Consider the following 21,904-nt stretch of genomic DNA (forward strand, 5'->3'; position numbering starts at 1 on the left):
TGTTAAGTCAATGACAACCAAGCTACAATCCGTAGAACCACAGAAGTTAGGTGTAGAGCAAGGAACTAGGGAATACAGAGAGATCTCATTAGGAAAGGGAATACAATAGATAGGCTTGGGTGGGGGCTAGAACAGGAGAATCAAGTGGAGAAGTGAAGGGGAGAGAGGGACAAGGGTCGAGAATATAGAGAAAGGTATTTAAAAGTAAGGGTCATTTGAGGTGTAGTATAGACACTTAATGCAGTAGCAGGTTCCTTACATACATACGTATGTGAAGGCAATCTAGTGGAAATCACCAAATAATTGGGGTGATAGAACCCCAACTAGCTATCTCTTGTCACTAAATGAAGCTTCCAGTACCAGAACTGTGTTACATTTAATTGAATTTTTGGCCAAAGGAGTCCAATGGGAATCTCCAAACAACCCAGGCTGTTGCCAAGACAATAGGTTGTTTTCCACAAATTGACAGCAAGGCCCCATTGCTGAAGACAACACCTACACATCTCATTGAACATGGAGAAGTAAAGCTGGTGCCTGCATAGAGCCTTTACCTGTATGTTCTGGAATCTTTGGTATAGGAAGATACTCTGCACATACCAAAAGGTAAACACCAACTCAGCCACAAACCGTTGGATAGACAATGCTATCCTGCCTGTAAGATATGCTAGGGCAATATTGGCACAAAGCTTGTGGAGGTAATCAATCAACGTCTGATTTGACTTGAGGCCCACTCCACAAGACAGAACCCATATACGACACTGCTTGAATGACCAAGAATCTAAGACTAGATACCCCAGGGACCTAGGGCAAAACCAAATATTACTGTTCTAAAACAAAACAACAATAAAAATGTAGCAATAAATGACCCCTAATGACACTTGATACACTCATAAATCAGTACCTTGTTCAGCCATCCTCAGAGAAGCTTCTTCCTTCAGCAGATGAGAACAAACACAGAGACTCACAGCCAGACATGTAGAGCATGTGACACCTTGTAACACTAAGCCCTAAATGGGTTATCTCCATCAAATCCTTTCCTTCAGGACTCAGGGAACCATGTGGAAAAGGAGATGGAAAGAGTATAAGAGCCAGAGGGGATGGATGACACCAAGAAAAGAAGGCCCTCTAAATCAACACGATCGAAGCACATAGGAACTCGCAGATACAGAATTCTGCAGCATGTACAGAGCCTGCATAAGTCTGCCCCAGGTCCTTTGCGTATATAGTATGGCTTCCAGTGGAGTGTTTTTATAGGATTACCGAGCATGTGAATGACTGGGTCTCTGATTCTTGTGCCTTCTCTTGGGCTCTTTCCCTTCTGTTTGTTTTGTTCAAATTCAATGTGTTAGTGTTTGTTTTATTTTTATATTTTGTTATTATCCCTCAGAAGCTTATTTTTTTTCTAATGAAAGACAGAAAAGGAGTGGATTTGAATGAGCAGGGAGGTAGGGAGGAACTGGAATGAGTAGAGGGATGGGAAACTGTAATCAGGATATATTACATGAGGGAAAATATCTATTTTCAAAAAAGGGAAAAAATTAAAGTAATTGAGGAATAGATATAGTCAAGTGTATTATTGTATGTCTGGAAAATATCTTAATGAAACATATTGCTTTGTATAATTACTATACCCTAACTTTTTAAAAAGGAGTGGGCAAAATTTGGAATTACAGATTCTTCAAAGACAACTAGCAAAGAGGAGGCCATTGGGGGGATAGTGAAAGAACAGAACATGTGACGAAAAGGTGGAGAATTCATATTGAAGAGGTAGGCTGCGGCTGAATAGGAAAACTTGTAAATATCAGGCTAAAGAATTCGGGATTAATTTCAATGGTATTTTGGTCATTTCTAAGTCTAACTTGAAGAAAGGAGGGAGAAATGTGTTCTTCAGGAAGGTGAGACTAAAGGAAGTACTGGGGCTATAGCTGGGTGGTGAGGCACTTGCTTAGCCTGGGCCAGGCCCTGCGTTAGATCACCAGCCCTGGAAAAAAAAAAACAACACAGAAGAGGGCAGAATCTTTGAGTCAATGAAGTCAGTTGGAAAGCTAAAGTTTACATAGACGTCTAGACAAAAAGTGAGACAGACATGACTTTATCTTCCTCCAAAAACCCACAGCCCAGTGATACAGAACCTCACAATCTTTGCCTCCAGAAGCCACTGGAGTTCATCACTGGCTTGAGATACTAAATCACTCTATTGTCCACCCTGGAGCTAGAACAAGGGCAGAAGGATAAGGGGACTTTCCTGATGCCCATGTGGCAAGCACTCAATAGAAAGGGGGATCGTGGGCTGGGAGGGTGGGGCAGTCAATGAAGTTACTGGCCACATAAGCATGAAGACCGAGGTTTGCTGCTCAATCCCACCATCAGTGGTGCCCTGGAATCCTAGTACAAGAAAACAGAGACAGGACTTGATAACCAGCCAGTTGAGGAAAATTTAGCCAGTTGCAGGTTCAGTAAGAGATCCTGTCTCCAACTATAATGAAGAGTGATTACTGAAGGCACTCAACGTCAACCTCCTCTGGTCCTACACATGGCAAACACCTGCACACACGAAGGCTTACACACACACACACACACACACACACACACACACACACACACACACTACACATGCAAACACCTGCATGTACCCCTGCACTCATGCATGCACACACACACACACACACACACACACACACACACACGAGAGGAGGGAGGGGAGGGAGGGAGGGAAATGGGAATCTGACTGGTTAGCATAACCTGCAGATGATAGCTAAGTTGATGTTCAATTTTCAACGTAGGGACTGGATGTGTGAGTCTGACAAGCCAGCAGTCTCCCAGTGATTTATTAGAGGAGTAATTCAGAAGTCAGGGAGCTCCTAGGGGACCCAGCATTTGCACAGAGGATGGTTCCTTGGTGCATAGTGGATTCTGTTTTCCACAGGACCCTGTCTAAAAAACCTAGTGGAAATTACGAGCTGAGAAATTCAGCCCCGTGCCACAATAACAGGATGCACCTGTAGATTTCACAGAATTAGCCGACGTCTTCTGTTAACACCAGTTTGAGAGAAAGAAGCCTGTTTGTCTGCTGCCAAATCGGGCAGAATCTGAAGTGTTCCCATATATCTGCCAGCGATGGAAGTTGTCGACCACAGTGACTCTGTCTTTCCACCAGCTATCTGACAAGGACTGAGACCTGCTTGCCTCCCTTCCCTACCATGCTCCCTCCTTTTGGCATCTGTGGGGGTGATCCATTTGGAATGCTTTACTATTAATAGGGGCTTATCTGACCCTTCCCTCCCATCTCCATGGTTAGATAACCAGCTCTTTGAGAGCAGAAATCCCTTTCAATTCATGTTTGATTACACTTCCTAGATCCTTAACTAATATTTATTGATTTGAATACTACAAAATGATGCACCCATGAGCACGTGAACTGTGTAAAAGTAAAATCTTTTCCTTAGGTGGACATCCAAGCCGTGGTCTAAGAAATAAAGGCTTGATGCCTCATAGACTGAAAACCACCTAAAACATACAACAAATACATAAATGGTGAGTTCCCTGAGCTGCTCCAAGCCATCCTCCAAGAAAATGAAGGGTCCTTTACTCCCACATATTCCCGTTTCCTTCCTCTCGACTTTCCTCTCTCCTCCATTTTCTTCTCCTCTCTTTGTACCCCCATTTCCCATCCTCTCTCCTACCCCACCCCCTCTCTTTCTTCCCTCCCTTCTCTCTCCTCTCCTGTCTTCTCCCCTCCTCTCCTACTCCCCTTCCCTCCTCTTCTTTTCCCTCTCCTCTGCTGTCCTCTCCTCCCTTCCCTTTCCCATTCCCGCTCCTCTCCTCCCCCTTTTCTCCCCCCTCCACACCACCCCCCTTCCCTCCTCTCCCCTCTCCCTCTCTAATTCTGAGACCACAAATGAGCACATGGCTCTTGGGAGAGGGGTGTGGAATGACAGAGTGAGGGTGTTTTCATGTGGTGTCACTAGCGTAGAACAGACAAGTCTGGCAGTGTCAAGGATCAGTGAGCAATTGCTTCCCTTTTCAAGGGCTGGTTTCTTTTTCTGCCTGAGTAGACTCTGGGCAGTGATGACATCTTAACTTCTTGACTTCAGAGCCCAGTGTAACAGGTTGTTTCAATGCAGGTATGCAGCCAACATGTGTTCATGGACTGCTTGACAGAAATGAAGTGCTTTGATCTGAGTTTCAGCTTTTCCTCTCCATGGCCTTGCTCTGTAGGTGTAAAGGACAGGAGTAATGGGAAAGACAGGAGAGAGGAGTCATGAGACTCGTAGGCCTGCTGACAGAGAAAGCTGTGCCTGATTTTGCACTTGTGTTTGAGTTCTAGATGTGTATCTCTTTGAGTAATGTTGCCTCTTATCCTAGCTTAGGGATCACAGTCTCTGAATATTGCTGGGCAGAGTAGCACACAGGCAAGCGCAGAGGCAGTGCCTCCCTGGAGAATTCTTAATTCTCATCTAACAGATCCATTCCTCTCTGGCTGCTGATCATACATCCCAACCACAGCCTGGTAGGGCTTTGGGATGGGGGAGGGGCTATCGCTTTCTTTTATATCTGGCCAGGTAGTAAGCTGGGGTACTGGTGGAGGTCATATTTCTTCTCCTAAGTATGACACCTCTGTGCTGTGGAATATATGTAAACAATCAGTCTCAGTATGTTTTCATATTCTTTCACTATTAACATGAGAGTCAGAAGCTAAGTCTCAAAGAAAAGGTATTTACAAGGTGCTTTGAGATTCTCTGTAACTAGAGTCGTGTACCCTAATAGCAGGGATCCACCTGAGAAACCTGTCCTTACACGGATCCATTGCTCTGCTAACAATGTATAATTCAGAGATGTATTCAACAAAATGCTTTAAAGGGTGCTAGGTGCTAGAGTCTACCCCTTCCATATGTTTTTGTTGTGTTTTGTTTTTTGTTGTTTTTTTGTTTTTTCCGAGACAGGGCTTCTCTGTATTGTTCTGGAGGCTGTCCTGGAGACCTCAAACTCACAGAGATCCACCTGCCTCTGCCTCCCGAGTGCTGGGATTAAAGGCGTGTGCCACCACCGCCCGGCTTCAGTCTGCATTTTCTAGCACACAGGCCCATCAAGTCCAAGGATGACACCACCCATAATAGGCTGGGCCCTTCCCCATCAATAATTAACTAAAAAAAATGCCCTACAGCCACATCTTTATGGAAACATTGTCTCAACTGAGGTTCCTCCTTTTCAAATATCTGATGTGACATTGACATAAAACTAGCTAGGACACTGGAATCATGCTCCACCCTGTTTGGACATGTCCATTGGCTCAGATCCAATCATTTTATTCTGCCTTTCAAAATCCTCTTCAGGGTTAATCTAGCCAACTGACGTTTCTACCCTCACCTTCTAGCCACCAGCTCAACTGTACTTCTGGTTAACTATTGACCATGGCTTGTGCCTGCAGGATCCACACACGAAGACTACATTCACCTCTCAGGGACAACCCTTATGTCTTTCCTGAACATATCCACCCGTTACTTTTCCCTTGCTAAGTCCCTCCTGCTCTTCTGCATCATGAGCAGAACCGCCACCTTTACTGTTAGGAAGAGCAAAGCCTCACCTCTTAAGATGAGGCAATCTGGGTCAGATATTTGGTTGCTCGTATGATGAGCAGTTTCTTCTGAGAAATACCAAACGTTTCTGATAATAGAGTTGAGCGACTTCCTGATATACTGCTACTCAGCTTTATACAGTTGACCAACCACCTGTCCTAAAGGAACATAGTGACCTTTAGCCAAACGTTGCTTAAATTAATCTATTGGGGTCATCTAGACTACCTTTTCTTCCTTGAAAGTCTCTACCAGGGAAGGAATATTTGAAATGGACTTAGTGGAAACTGCTATTTCCAGCAGGTTTGGAAAAATAACTATGACACGTTATGTCTGAAATGTATGCTTGTTATATATTCATGATCATGTGTGTCTTAATGAATCATGGTTGAACATCCATATGTGTTATGTACTATTCGATGGTGATATCAAAAATACATTGGATATAACCTGTCTCCAGAAGCCCTCAGTGTGATACCTTTAACCTAAGATCCCCAGACTCTTAGACTTCAAAGTGCCTGTGACACTCCTATAAATGGTCTATAGATTTCCTGATGATAGGTCTGTGTGCATTTTTCCCTCAAGGGAGGAAACCAAGATTTCATCAGATCTTATGCACAAAACAAGATGAACAGCAACTAAGCTAGAGGTTAAAAGGCGTATAAACAGCGGATGACAAGACAGCATGGTGATGCTATGGGGGAATACAAAGGGTTCTGAAAGGCCTGGGAGAAGTCATACTCAAGTCTTCCATTGCAACTGCAAACTCATCTAGGCACCAGTCTGTCTTCTGTATTTGTGTATCCCACATCCATGGCACAATGAACTATGTGTCAGAATTATTTAAAAAACCTCATGTGTGGACTGCACACGTTTGTTTGTCATCATCCTCTAAGCACATAGCACAGCCTGGAACCCAGTTAAATGTCTAAGAGGGCTCCAGGGTCATGCCAGTTTAGATGAAATGTCCATGTTTGGCCAAAGCTGCCCTTCCATGTCCTTCCATGACCTTGATTCTCTATCCTCCACAACCTCTGTTGAGTCCTCTGGTGGGGACTCCCCCAAGAAGACTCAGTTTACAAAACCCTAAATGAGACCACTGCCAAGAAGTGCTTGCTCACCCCTCCGGCAACGGCAGGGGAATCTCCCTTTCCTTTTATGGGTGAAGCACAAGAAAGGATTCATAAGTGGAGCCCAATCCTTCTCACCAAACACAGCCCACACCTCCCAGTAATTGAACTTGACAAGAAAAAAAACTGGTTTGAGAAATTACCGCAAACTATATTGTCATCAAAAAACACTTCCTATCTGAGATCACAGAACAGAGTAGGCACAACTTCCTGCTGAGCAGATCAGCCTAATGCTTAAATAGAACAACTCCTGACTGTCATTGACATTATATAAAAAGCCAAGATGACAGCCTGAGAGGACTAAGCCCTTGCTCTGGCATCCTCCCAGTAGGATGCCGGAAAGAGGCTAACCCAACATACTGCACAGAATTTCATCCAGTTCCCTGCTCCATCCTGATTCCACGGGCCAGGAAGATGGAGACACACTTGGTGATACTGGGATTGCTCTCATTCATCATGATACCCAGTTCTCTAACAGGTAAGAGGCAAGAAGCTGCCCTGGGAATCTTGGGAAGCCTACCATTTCTCAGCTACAGAACCAGGTAGGAAACTATGAGAAGGGGGTTGAACCTTGTTGTTCATGGTCCACCAGGACCTTATTTTGTGCCTCAGTAACCCCTAATCTAGAAACTTTCCTTAGAAGGGCATGAAGGATTTTATTACTCATAGTCCTATTTACTTTTGGGGTTTTTTTTGAGACAGATTCTCATGTATCAAATAACTCTTCTTATTTGAGGGTGAATTTTCTAATGCTGTTTTTCTTGCTAACCCAGAAAGAGAAATAAAGTTTGGGAGAATGTTCATTATGTACTCTTGGATTGCCTGGAACTTGCCATGTAGACTACATTGGCCTCACATTCATAAAGATCTACCTGCTTCTGTGAATACCAACTCACCAGCTGAAAATACATATTTTTGAAAGCCTATTATTTCATATTCTTAATTTCTAGAAATTTATTCTTAAATGACTCCAGAAAAATGCATTGAGAAGAGAAAAATTACAACATATACGTGGAGCTTGGTTGGTGATTTTGGGGCAAGTGACTACATAGTGTTGGGCCATATGGTGACCAGGTGTAGAAACATTGTGACTTTGGAGTTAAGATTGTCAAGATTTTAGGAAGATCAATTCAATTTCTCCCTCAACAGCATCTTTTCCTCAACAGCATACTTGCCAGGTTAGTCCAAGTCAGAACAACCAAGTCTTTCCAATCAAACATATGATGTCTCGATGTCTCCGAGGAAAGCATTTCAAGCAGACTTGTGATGTTATGAGTCGCAGTTGTGGATTGCCATTCAGAGCCCTTAATTTACTTGGTTTTACAAAATATCTGCCCATATATATATATATATATATGGAGAGAGAGAGAGAGAGAGAGAGAGAGAGAGATGACAGTAATACAGGCTAAAAAGTATTTAAAGCTACAGAAGTGTGGGGTTGTCATAGAAGCCTTCATGATAGTGGCATGTTGGCATGTCTGCTGAGCTCTGGGGACTGGCAAATTTCCATAAGGGAAGATTTAGGATGAGAAGACATAGAGGTGCAAGGAGAATCAGTAAGCAGTGCCATGAATTCTCTATCCTGGGTAGGAATATGGGGATATTGGGTAAATAACAGAAAGATAGGGCTTAGGCCAAAAGAATTAAAGCCCTGGACACAAAGTTCAAACTTTTTCTTTTCCTGTATTGTTGGGGATAGAGATCCAAGGCCTTGAACATGCTGGACAAGTACTCTACTACTGAGCTGCATTCCTAGTCCAGAGTTCAAAATGTGTTAGTAGCATTTGGGAGGCAATGAAAAACTACTTGAAAATGTTAGGGGATGCCATTTATAGAGTACAATTTGATGTACAGTTGTATAAATTTTATTACAATTTGGAACCACTTTGCAGTGTGAGTATCATGAATCCACAAAATAACCTCAAACTCAGATTATCATGGTTGCAAGGCTCAAACCCAGCTTGTTCTTTCTGTTGAAAACAAGACCAGAGTGACCCTGGCTGAGAGAACAAGGAGAGCAGGTACAAGGAGGTATGTCAAGAGGCAAATTGATTTCCAGGAGAAAGATCAAGAAATGGATAGGAATGTCGAGGTCAGAAAGTGGCTCAGACACTACCAAGGCGCAAGAGATACTCATTTAAGATTTCTTTTTCCTCCAGGAAGAATCCAGTTTAAACAGTTAGCGGGGTTGGAGAGATGGCTCCTTGGTTTAGAGCACTCATTACTCTTACAGTGGACCCAGGACCCCACGCGGTGGCTACAGCCATCTGTAACTCCCAGTTCCAGGGAATCTGACACCCTCTTTTGGCCTCCACAGGCACTGTGTACACATGGTGCACAGGCATATACATAGGCCAAACACCTAAACATATAAAAATAAATAAATCTTGAATTTTAAAAAGTTTAGAAAAAGAAAAAACAACTCTTTCTATTCCTTGGGGGCAAGAGGACTTTAATGAAACAAAATAGGCTGTCAACAAATATGCAATTTCTAGCTGATTCATAAGGCAGACTTTCATTCTGAAAATTTCCAAAGCCACCATTTAAAAGTGTGATGTGGTACAAGGGATGTATTAGTCAACCTGGGTGTTTTTAGTCTCTATATTACTGGGTCTTGGGATGTGGTTAAAAGAGAATTCTCCCTGATATTGCCAACACAGTGAGCTACTGAAGGCACCTTTCTCAGAATTGTGGAAATTCTGAGATGCCCTTTGATCATCTTTCATTCTAGGAATTCTGTAATCAAATCTTTATCCCTATAGAGTCAAAAGACAAACGGTGTGGAAACCCATTAAGGTGATATGCTTGTGTAATTATCCCTTCTGGTAAGGGCTGCTACCCACACTAGAATTTCCCATCTTCAGCTTTGTTATTATGACACATGCTTCACACGTGATCCTTCAGTTTCTCCACAGTATTACAGCTATTGTTGCTGTCTTCATCATCAAAATAGACCTTGGAGAGATGGGGCTTTGCTAAGCACTGGGAACACTTAATAAAGGAGTCAAGTAACCCATGCTTATTCTCCATTTAGCTTTGAGAACTGAAAACAACAATAACAACAACAACAACAAAAACATTGACTCCATCCACTTATGTGTCAGTTGGCCATGCTCTGAAAAATCAGTTTGTGTGCTCTACAGCTCCACCACTCTGTTTCTCTCAAGACAAGAATTCATGGGATCTCTTTTGTGTTCATGCATAGATGTGCGTGTTCATCTGGATAGGTGTGCATATGAACACGCTCCCACATAAGCGTGCGCGTGTGTGTGCGCGTGCGTGCGTGCGTGCGTGCGTGCGTGCGTGTGTGTGTGTGTGTGTGTGTGTGTGTAGGCCAAAAGTCAACTGGGTTTTAATCCTCAGGTGCCATTTGGAAGTTTAATTGTTGTTTGGAAATGAGGTTTCTTGTTGGCTAGGAGCTACATTGTTAGGCTAGGCTGGCTTGGCAGAGAGCTCAGGAACCTGCCCATTTCTGCTTTCCAAGAGCTGGCATTAAAGGTATGACTATCCCATCCCACTTTTCTTCTTTTTAATTTTTGTAGTATTTTATTTTAGGTTATGAGTGTTTTGTCTGCATGTTTATATGTGTACTACATGACTACCCAGTACCCTCAGAGGTCAGAAGAGAGCATTGGATCCTCTGGGACTGGAAATACAGACAGTTATAAGTTCCCAGGTGGTTTTGGGAAGCGAACCTGGGTCCTCTGCAAGATCAACAAGTACTTTTAATTGCTGAGTCATCTTTCCAGCTCCCATGCTCAGCTTTGATATGGGCACTAGGGATCAGAACTGAGGTCGCCATACTCATGAAGCAATCACTTTACAAACTAAGCCATCTCCCCAGCCCTGGAGACAGACAGACAGACAGACAGACAGACACACACACACACACACACACACTCACACACTCAAAAACTTTGAGAATTCTAGATACTTCTGTGTAATTTCTTGTGGAAATCACTCCTGTGGTAGTAATGGACACCATGAAGGCAGGTCACAGGGGAACCAAAGAGAAGACCTAGGAAGTCACAGCTTCCAGCAAATTTCTCTCTGCAAAAGAGGGTTGATATAGAGATCTTGAAATCCCCTTCCAGCTCCATCATTCTATGGACAGAATTCTGGAAATAAAAAAGTTTTGCACAAAAAAATTTATTCTGGGGTACTTTTGGAAACAAGAAAAGTTCCCAACCAAAGACATGCCCAGTACCAGATGGATTGAAAGGTCACCCAGTATCAACAGACCGAAATCTGATAGCTCAGTTGCAGGTTATTTCCCACTCTCAAAAGGTACTGCCCTGCTTTGCAGCATGGTTACTATTTTCGTATTGCTTAAGTTGTGGGTGTAGGGTAAAAACATCACTGTGTTTTGGTGAAGTCTTCCTATGTTCGCTTTCTGTGGGAATTTCTTCCCTCAAACGATGTCCCTGTCTCTCAAAATGAGTGTGAATCTCTGCTTCTGCTTCCATCAGCTACTGGATGAAGGCTCTAGGATGGTATTTCAGGTAGTCATCAATCGAATTATAGGGGAAGGGCATTTTAGGTACCCTCTCCACTATTGCTTAGATTCTTAGTTGGGGGTCATCCTTGTAGATTTCTGGACATTTCCCTAGTGCCAGATTTCTCTTTAAACCTATAATGGCTCCCTCTATTGTAGTATCTCTTTTCTTGCTCTCCTACATTCTTCCCCTTATTCAATCTTCCTGATCCCTCATGTCCTCCTCCCCCCCTCCTCTTGTCCTCTTCTCTTTCTCCTAACTCCCTCTGCCCCCCTCTCCATGCTCCCAATTTGCTCAGATCTTGTCCCTTTCCTCTTCTCTGGGGGACCCTGTGTGTCTCTCTTAGGATCCTTCTTGTTTCCTAGCTTCTCTGGAGGAATTCAGTTGTAGAAAGGGAGGAGTGATGAGCAAAGGGGTCGATACCAGGCTGGGGAAACTCACAGAAACAGCTGACCTGAACAAGGGGAGCTCATGGAGCTCAGACTGACAGCTGGGAAACCAGCATAGGACCACACTAGGCCCCCTGAACATGGGTGTCAGTTAGGAGGCCTGGACAGTCTATGGGGCCTCTGGTAATGGATCAGTATTTATCCCTAGCATAGGTACGAATGGACTTGGGAAGCACATTACCCACAGAGGGATACCCTCTCAGCTTAGACACACGGGGAGGGCCTAGGCTCCAAATGATGTGACAGACTTTGATGATTCCCCCATGGAAGGTCTCACCCTCCCTGGGGAGCAGAAGGGGGATGGGATAGGGGGAGGGGATGGGCCGATGGGGGCCAGGGGAGGATGGGAGGGAGAGGGAACTGGGATTGATATGTAAAATAGGATTGCTTCTAATTAAAAAAAAAAAAAGGATGGTCAGGAGAGCAGACAAAGGAAAAAAAAAGGAGTGTGAAGTTATCTCTCTCTTCTCTTTATCTTGAGCCATGAAAAAAGAGCACCTTCATTCAATACATTACTTCAAAAAGGTTATAAACCCCAAGACTGAGTGGTAGGAGCACACGCCACTTCTGATGAGCCTGGTTCTTCATACCCATGCTGGGAGTCTCACAACTGCCTGTATGGATCCAGTGACATCTGGTCTGCATGTATATATAGACACACACATAAATAAGAATAACTCTCTAAAAAATGTTAAAAACCTTTCACCCATGAATGGGTTTCAAATAAAGTCTGGACTAGAACCCGGGCGTCTTGAATACTGAACCAATATTTCTTTTTTTTTCTCCTTAAATTAGAAACAAACTTGCTTCACATGTCAATCCCAGCTCCCTCTCCCTCCCCACCAACACCCCCAGCCCCCGCCCCATCCCCCCTCTGCTCCCCAGGGAGGGTTAGGCCCTCCATGGGGGATCTCCAAAGTCTCTGACCCAATATTTCTTGTGCATCTTTATTCTGAGTCTCAGAAGTAATATCCATTTCTCCCTCCAGCCATCCATCCACGAATTAGGATTATAGAGACGAGAAAAGAAACAGCCCTTTTTCTTCAACAGGGAAGATTAAATATCTGCTGAGTGGTTTCTATCTTGAAGACTGCCAAGGGAAAGCCAACATCTGCCAATGAGTCAACACTCCATTCTACTACCAATCCCTACCACGTTTTCAGGGAAGTCACCCGTTTGCAGGGAAAACAATAATTAAGACATCCCTGGAAATTTTAGATATTTTCTACTCTAATGTTACTCAGATAGCTTTTGGCTATTTAATTTTATGGTCATCTTGGGATTTGCCTTCATCAGTAGGAAAACACGGGTCTCACTGGGGACTGTCTGAGGAACAGTATTTCCCAATACCAGCTGTACATTAGAATGTGCACCTGGGATCTTGTAAAAGTGGTAACTAGGACTTCTTAAGGCCAGGGAAGTCAGACTCTCCGGGGAGATAAACCAGACACACTGATGATATTGTTTTTTATGTCTCTCCAAACAATGGAGATACAGTGAGGACTGAAATCCAACTAACACTTTAGAGAAATAAAATAATGGCCCAGTCAGGCATGGTGTATACACCTATAATCCACCTTTGGGAGACTGGCGCAGGATTGTGAGTTTGAAGCCAGCCCAAAGCTCCGCAGTGAGACAGTTTTAAAAAGAACAAACCATGAGAAGAGGAGGAGGATGGGGAGTAGGGAGAGGGAGAGGGAAGAGGAGAAAGAGAAATAGAAACGATTCCTGTGTGGTCAAATTTCGTTACTTCATTATTGCTCGTAACAGAAAATAGAGTAGAACTTCCCACACTTTACAAGACACCCAGAGATTTTGTTATAAAGTACTGTGGGTAGGGATTTGGTTGATTGAAATTCTAGTTCAAACAGGCTCCAACATGAGGCCAGTGTTGTCAGTGCACAGGCCGAGTTCTTAACAGCAGACTATCACATAACAGGAGAAATGCACACTAACTACCCACACAGAACTAAAAGGGGAAGCAACTCCAGAGAAGATCAAACGTTGATCAAATGTTTCAAGGTCTGTATAACACAATGTATGAAGGCTGTAAGTGGTTAGAATATAGAGAGCATAATGCTGTCTGGGTAATTAAGGAAGACCCTCTGAGAAGGGCTTTTGGAGAACCTACCTCATAAGGATGCTTAGGAATAATAGATGCTAGAAGATATTATTGCATATGGTTTTGCTGAAGCTGTACCCATGGACAGTTATCCATGCATGGTCAACTAAAGACAGAGAAGCTGAACAGAGCATCCAAACTGATGAACTATACCTGTCATATTCATGTGTATATTCAAAGAAGTATACACATGCATACAGATGTGTATCTGAACAAAATGAGGTTCAAGTACACAGTGGTTCTCTGATAAAAATTAATACTTTCCCCACATAAAAAGCTGAACATGGTGGCACATGTTTGTAATCCCAGTGCTGGGAAAGCAGAGCAGAACCATGGGGCCCACTGGTCTACCAGCCAAATCAGTGAGCTCTAGGCTGATGGGAAACCGGATCTTAAGAGAAAGGTGGATGGCTCCCAAGGAATGGCGCCTGAGGTTGACTTCAAGCCTCCACATGCAAATGCATGACAGATGCGCATTCATGGGTGTGTGCAACAGTAACAACATCAGCAGCAGCAGCAGCAGCAGTACTTTTACTCAGACAAAGACTTTGCATGCTCCCTATCCTACTTTAATCCCATACCTACAGGTGTTAGTTGTCTCTAGTAGATTGCTTTGACATGATGGATTACGGACCAGCATGCCAGTATCACGTGACAGCCCTGGATGTGGTCAAAGAAGTTTTGAGTCTCCTAGTCCTACATCTGTGTTTTTAACTCTAACCCAGCCCTGTGAACCTCATACCAGAAGGCCAGGATGTCAGGGCTTCTAACTTGACAGCCTGCTCCATCCTGCAGGTTCACTAGGCTTCAGCCCCCTGCTCACAAGGCAGCAGCAGGCATCCTGCATGCAGGAGGCTTATGCTCGAATGACTGGACTGCTAGCAGTAAAAGGTTTCACCCAAAAGAAGCAGCATTTTATTTCTTTCTTTAAAAATTTAAAGGATTGCCGGGCAGTGGTGGCGCACACCTTTAATCCCAGCACTCGGGAGGTAGAGGCAGGCGGATCTCTGTGAGTTCGAGGCAGGGCTGGACCGACAGCCTCCAAAACAATACAGAGAAACCCTGTCTCGTAAAACCAAAAAAAATTTTAAAAGATTTTATTTTCTGTGTATGGGTGTTTGGCCTGCATGTGTATATGTGCACTATGGACATACTTAGTGCCCATGGAGGCCAGAATAAGGTATTAGATCCCCTGAAACTGGAATCATGAAAGGTTGTCCTCCTCAGTCCCAGAAGAAGCATTTTAAACAGTAATAACAACAAGAACTTACGTTCACTGCCCATGTGTAGTTTTCCAGGTATTGTGTTAAATCAGTATCTCTTGGGTCAATTTTCAAAATAAGGTAGTTCTGTGCCTTGGGAAACCAACACAGCAGATCTCTACATAGAGCAGTGGTTCTCAAGCTTCCTAATACTGTGACCCTTTAATATGGTTCCTCATGTTGCGGTGACTCATAACCTTAAAATTATTTTCATTGCTATTTCATACTGGTAACTTTATTACCATTATGATGATGTAATGTAAATATTTCTGTTTTCCAATGGTCTTAGGTGACCTACAACACACCGGTTGAGAATCACTGCTATAGGGAGTTCTAAGCCAGTCAGGGCTGTATGGTGAGCACCTCACTCTCAAAAAAACAGTAGTTCTTATTATCTCCACTTTATACTTGACAAACTGAGTCTTTCATCAGTTAAAACAGTAGCAGATGTAACACAATGAGAACGGTTCTAGAATTCGAGTTTTTAGTACCTCTGCCCACTACCTACCTTTACACAACAGCTCCACAGTCTACCAGAATGGCCTACCTGTTGAATCTCATGTATTTCTTGTGTGTGTATATGTGTGTGTTTGTGTGTACACATGCATGTATATATGCACGTGTGTGGAGATCAGAGTTAAGCATTCCATCTTCTTTTGTCTTTCCACCTTTTATTTATTTATTTTTATGTATGTATGTATGTATTTATTTCTTGAGACAGGGTCTCTCACTGAACCTGGAGCTCACCTATTGAGCTAGGCCATCTGGTGAGAAAGTTCCAGTGATCCTCCTGCGTCCCCCAGCTGAGCTTCCAGCTCAGATGTTTACATGGGTAATAGAGATCCAAACCTGAGTTCTCATGCTTTCAGAGCATATTACTACCCAGCATAACCTTGGCCTCTTTTTTTCTCCCTGAAACACAGTCTTGTGTACCCCAGGCTGGCTTAGAAATTCACGATGTCACTAAAGCTGGCCTCAGATCCAGACCCCTCTGCCTCGGCTTCTAGGTGCTGGGATTACAAATGCATGCCACTGTACCTCAGTCTGGTAGGAACTCTTCAGGACCCATCTGGTCTTAGAACCCATGCTGTCTGGATTCTTCTCTTTCCTTTGCAGCGTTTCTACCTGTTTTCCTTTTGCCACCTTCACAGAGCAGCCTGGGGTGTTTTCCTTGCATCTGGCTACACTTCACAGAAAGCACTGTAGCCGAGTCTGCCTCGGAAGCCCACAAAACAGAGGAAATTCTGAGCACCTCTGGGCATGAGTCACCACACCTTGTTCAGGAATTGCCATATCTGCCCACAGAATCACCCACCGTTTTCTGTTTGGGCCAAAATTAGATATCTCCTTCAGAAGCTAGTTTTGTGTTTGTGTGTGTGTGCTCTAAGTAATAAAAAACAAAAGACAAAGATGGGTACGTGCCTCCAAGGTCAGACAGAGAAGTTGCTCTACAGGTAGATGTGATAGGTGGAAGGAACAGAGTGACAAGGAACATCCTGTCCTTGTGACTGAACTTCTGGTCTATTGCGTTGTTCAGTTATTTATTCACTAATTCATTCACCATCTATTGAGCAACTACTGTCTGTTAGTCACAAGGTTAGAGAGGCAGATATGAGTAAGACCCAACTCTTGGCCTCCAGGAGCTTACTGCTTATGAGGAGAGAAATACTGCCAGGACTCTCGGCACCCAAGCCAAGGGCTGAGATTCAAGTACAAACACAGAGATGATGTACACACCGGTCAGTGTCCATTACTGCTGCAAGACCAACTCACTGTTAGCCAGTAACTGTCTTTCATTACACTGACTTTTAGAACAGAAAGAAGGGCTGAGAGTCTTGTTTTGTCAGCATAAACTGCTGAAATTATTAGCATCCAACACTTTGCGTTTTGAATTTAGAACAGTTTGGGCAGAGGTTATGCACTTTGTTTGACTCACGAGATTCCTTGCAGGAACATTTGAGGTAGGACATATTTGGAATCCTTTAGGAACAAGACTGTTTGCACAGCCTCATAAATCTTAGATGCAACTGCCACATGTATGAGTATATTTGGAGTTCTCTCTGGTCCTCAACACCTAAGACCTTTTCAAGGAAGGAAGGACAAAGGGGAAGAAGAGAGGGAAAGGAGAGGGATAGAAAGAGGGAGGAAGGGAAGGAGGAAGGGGAGAAAAGATGGAGGGAGGGAGGGAGGGAGGGAAGGAGAGAACTTTAATAACCCAAATCATATTGTCAGTGAATTTCCCTTCCCTTCCTACCTCCCGGCACCATCCCCTTCTCCCTTCCCTTCCCTTCTCTTTCTCCTTTTGTGGTGTTAAGGATCTAACCCAGGACCTTACACATGCTAAGCTAGATAACCACTTTACCACTGAGCACATCTTGAGCTCTTGGTTTTTGAGACAGGGATTCTAGCTCAGGCTGATCTTGAACTTTGTACACAGTCTAGGCTGGTCTTAAACTCATTGTCTTCCTTCCTCAGCAAGTCCCAAGTGCTGGGATTACAAAGGAGATCATCACACTGGGCTTTTGTTTTTGTTGTTTTGTGTGATGTCAAGGATTGAACCCAGGGCTTCATTGATGCTAGGCAAACACGTTATCATTGAGCTGTGTCCCCAGGCTTATGTTACTTTGTAAGGTAAAAAAGCACTGTTTTTTTAAAAGATGTATTATAAACTATAAGAATAACATGTAACACATGAATATATGCAAACATATGATGCTATAGGTAAACAAAATTAGTCTCAAAATCAAACTGTCCCATGTCCCCAAGGAAAGACCAGTTTATCATGTTGCTGGGTAATGGCAAATGAAACATTTCTAAAAGTTTTATTTAAAGTCCCCTAACATCTATGTTGACGTCAACCTCTTCCTGCCCAGCACCTTGAGAGTTTCCAGGGAGTTTTGGGGCCAGTGACTTGACACCAGGTTGCATGTTTGACACTGCTGACTGTGGGCAGGCTGTGGTGGCTTTCCCCATCAAGCCTGTCACTCAGCTGAACATCAGCGTGGTGTCTGCTTCCTGTCCTTGTGGTAGTGACACCTCTGTCTATTCAGAGTCTGATTTAGAGCAAAAAGAACCTTTGTAAAGAGAAAACTCTTTATTTAAAGGAAAGTAAAAGCAACTTCTTAAGTCTTTTTAGAATAAAACGGCAATATCCTCAGACTTCCTGCTAGTACTCCTGAGGGGAGGCGCACCCTGCGGGCCCCTGCTACTCAGTTTTTCACTTTGGTTTCCCTGTCTGGTACCAGCCAGTCCATCACTTTCCATTTCTCACTGTTTCTTCAGGCTCTGCTTCTTTTGAGGCAATTTTTAGCTACTGATACTGAGGAACTGTTGTGCAGAGTATGCCAGGCTCCAGGGGCATCTGGCCGCCATCCTCCTCTTAGCAAATACAGTTGCATCCATTGATAGCTAGACTGTCTACCCAGAGCGCTCAGGAGGTGTTTCACCTCCCCCTGTCCTCCAGTGTGGGAATTTGGATGTGGTCAGCCATTCTATGGGATGCTGGAGAAACGAACGTATGCAGCAAATCCATGGAACCATCTCTCGGCTTTGGCTTCATATATTTCAGTACAAATTAATATTATAATATACAGTGTAATGCAAGTTCTTATACTATGGCATTGCAATGGTTAGAATAGTTGCTCCTGCCAGGCGGTGGCAGCGCTCGCCTTTAATCCCAGCACTCAGGAGGCAGGCATATCTGTGAGTTTGAGACCAGCCTGGTCTACAGAGTGAGTTCCAGGACAGCCAAAGCTGTTACACAGAGAAACCCTGTCTTGAGAAACCAAGATAAATACATCAATTAATTAAAAAGAATAGTTGCTCCTGGGTGCCTCTTGTTTTCCATGTTTTATTTTCTGTTTCTCGATATCCCACAACGAGTTTACTTCTCTGGCCTTTTCTTGTGTTTTATTTATTTATTTATTTATTTATTTATTTATTTATTTATTTATTTATTTTTGGTTTTATGAGACAGGGTTTCTCTGTATTGTTTTGGAGGCTGTCGGTCTAGCCCGGCCTCGAACTCACAGAGATCCGCCTGCCTCTGCCTCCCTCGTGCTGGGATTAAAGGCGTGCGCCACCACCGCCAGACCTTATTTATGTGTTTGTGGGACAGGGTGTTGCTGTGTATCCCGGGCTGACACGAAACTCACTGTATAGATAGGCTAGCCTCAAACATATGCTGATCACATCCTTCCACCTCACAAGTACTGGGACTACAGGTCAGGGGAAATCCCACAGATAATCCATTTAAAATCTCCTCATCAATACAATTGAACTTCTCAGAAGGTTCTGTCCCTTTCCAGAACACTGTGGGTGGGATTTACCAATTTAGCACGTCTCTGCTAAAAATATAACTCCTTCCCAAGAAATAGGCTTCCAAGATTTGAGGGGAAAACTGTCTTTAGTTTTCAAAGAAAGAACAGGAGTATTTCTTCCCCTCCTGTGTTTTTTTCTTCTTCTTCTTTACATCTGATAACACTTTAATTTAAATCAAGTTGACATTCTGTGGTAAATCTGTGGTTAACTCTTTCAAGTACTGAAGCTTGTTTTCAGTGAGGAGACTGGAGAATTAGAAAAAACCAGGCCAACCACTGTAAGACTGAAGCATTATAGACTCCCAGACATGACAATTGAGAGATAACTATGTGTGATAGGGGACACTTTCAGTGCCTTGCTTCTGCCTCTCTTTCTAAGAGCAAATTTTCGTACTTCTAGACCTATTGTTTTTTGTTTGTGCAATTAATGCCAATGAAAACACAAGGTTTGCTCCAAAAGGGTCTTACTGGTGAGTTACTCATTCCTCCCTCCCTCCCTCCCTCTCTCTCTCTCTCTCTCTCTCTCTCTCTCTCTCTCTCTCTCTCTCTCTCTCTCTCTCTGCCTCATGGTTGTGGACCAAATGAGGGCTCTCAGCTGTTCCTTTGCTCTGCCGTCATGGATTCTAACTCTCTGAGACCATAAGCCAAATTAAATGCTTCCTTTGTAAGTTGTCATGGTGATCATGATGTCATATCACAGCAATAGAAGGACTAAGACATTAGACACCTGGTACTTGCTCCATGTATTTGTTCATAACTTTTGAAAATGATTTATTTATTAGCTATAGTTCTACTCTTCAATTTCTCGGTCTCTGTCTCTGTCTCTCTCTCTCTCTGACAAGGTCTTGCCATGTACCTCAAACTGGACTTGAATTTACAATCTTGCTTATTTTTGAAGTTTTGGTGGATCAATAGTTAACCTCCCTTTTCTTCACGTTGTTGTTCTTCTGTCCTTGCTCCTTCTAGTTCTGGTTATTTTCAGAATCTACTTAGATGAATAGCTTTTGGCTTGGCTGACATTCTCTGTTGGTTTTTTTCTTCTTCTCTTTGATCAGCTCTTCCTGTAGTCTTCATGTCTTTGATCTCCTTTCTTTAACGTTATTCCACTGTTTTTAATAATTGGACAGTGCTTGTTCTTTAGTTAAGCATGTGTTGTCCTTGGAGGTTGTAAACCTTCCTGTAGATACTGTGCTGGTTGAGTACTGGAGGGTTTTACACTTTTCATTTTGACTGCCATTCAGTGCAGAGTATTTTACAGAGTGAGCTCTGAGTTCGCCTTTGATCCACAGATTTATTTGGGACTTTAAGCTTTCTTTTTAAAATGTGTTAAGTTTTATTGTTGTTTGTGGTTTTTGCTTTCTGATCTTAACTTCTAATTTCATTACAGCGTGGTTAGAAAATGAATCTGTGTGATGCTTACTCTTTGATACTTGTAGAAACCACCTCTGATGCCTAGTAAGAGTTCAGCTTTTGTGAAGGTCCCAGGTGTGGTAAAGAGAAGGCACATTTCTATTGGTATTGGGCACACAGCTACATAAATCAAGCTTCCTAACAATTAAGACCTTCTTACAGCCTTCTCTTGATAGTGTTCCTTGGAATGTCGGTTTGTTGCATAATGAGTATTGAGTTTAATTCTAGTTATTTCTTGTGGTTTCCTGGGCTGCATTAGGTAGTTTCTGATTGGTTGAGTGCTTTTACTATAGTATTCATGCAATTGGGATCTCTTTGGTAGTTCAGGAGTTGGGTTATAGACAGTGCAGTATACGAGATGCGTTATCTCTGGTTATTGCTGTAGACTAAGCACTGTGTAACTTGGAAGAGTATAAAAGTGATTGATAGCAGTGCTTCTCTTGTATGGAGTGAGTACAATATGCTACTCCTCTCTGTTGTTACATCCAGTATTGAGTCCTCAGCCCTGATCCCAATCCACTCCTCTGCATCTTGGGACTTTTGTCTCCTTCATTACTCATGTTGAGATATTACCTACATTTGAACACAACTAAGTAATGGAGGGAATATGAGATAGGAGTATATTTCACCTCCTACCCTCTGTGTTCCAGTGCTCAGCTTGATCTCCAACACCTACAGTAGCATCAATGGCTCAGAAAAAAATCATGTTCTAAAGATACAATAAAAATCTAGTCAAATTACATCTATGACACAAGAATATGCAGAGCTAATATCAAGCACTTAGAAAGATATAGATTAATGAAAGTAGAATTAATATAAAAAGGAATAAAAATGAGAAATAGATGGACAAATCCAAGTTAGATAATAAATACAATTCAGGAAGTGAGAAAAATATTGAGGGGGTGAAAAAGGGCAAACTCAAAATAAGCAAAATTAAGCAAGTTGAAGATTCCTTCATGCCTAGGTAATGGAAATGCTTCTTATCCCAGTTTCTGATCTCAGAGTTCACCAAGTGTGTGTGTGTGTGTGTGTGTGTGTGTGTGTGTGTGTGTGTGTGTGTCTTCTAGTCAAACAAGTCAAACCAGATAGGACAGCATAAATACTGAGTTCAGGCCTCCTTGACAATGAGCATTGCAAGGCTAT

At 43.0% G+C, this 21,904-nt stretch overlaps 1 protein-coding gene across 1 annotated transcript in view; it reads left to right on the forward strand.

The window, feature by feature from the left end:
* The first annotated feature begins 6,587 nt into the window (after positions 1–6,587).
* Il2ra (interleukin 2 receptor subunit alpha) overlaps positions 6,588–21,904 on the forward strand; it is a 38,995-nt gene continuing 23,678 nt past the window's right edge. Inside the window, exon 1 of the mRNA XM_040755541.1 lies at positions 6,588–7,181. Within this exon, the coding sequence (XP_040611475.1) occupies positions 7,118–7,181 (64 nt within the window). The 5' untranslated portion in view covers positions 6,588–7,117. The remainder of the gene's footprint in view (positions 7,182–21,904) is intronic.

Source organism: Mesocricetus auratus, unplaced genomic scaffold (assembly GCF_017639785.1).
Source record: "Mesocricetus auratus isolate SY011 unplaced genomic scaffold, BCM_Maur_2.0 Super-Scaffold_100013, whole genome shotgun sequence".
Taxonomy (NCBI): Eukaryota; Metazoa; Chordata; class Mammalia; order Rodentia; family Cricetidae; genus Mesocricetus; species Mesocricetus auratus.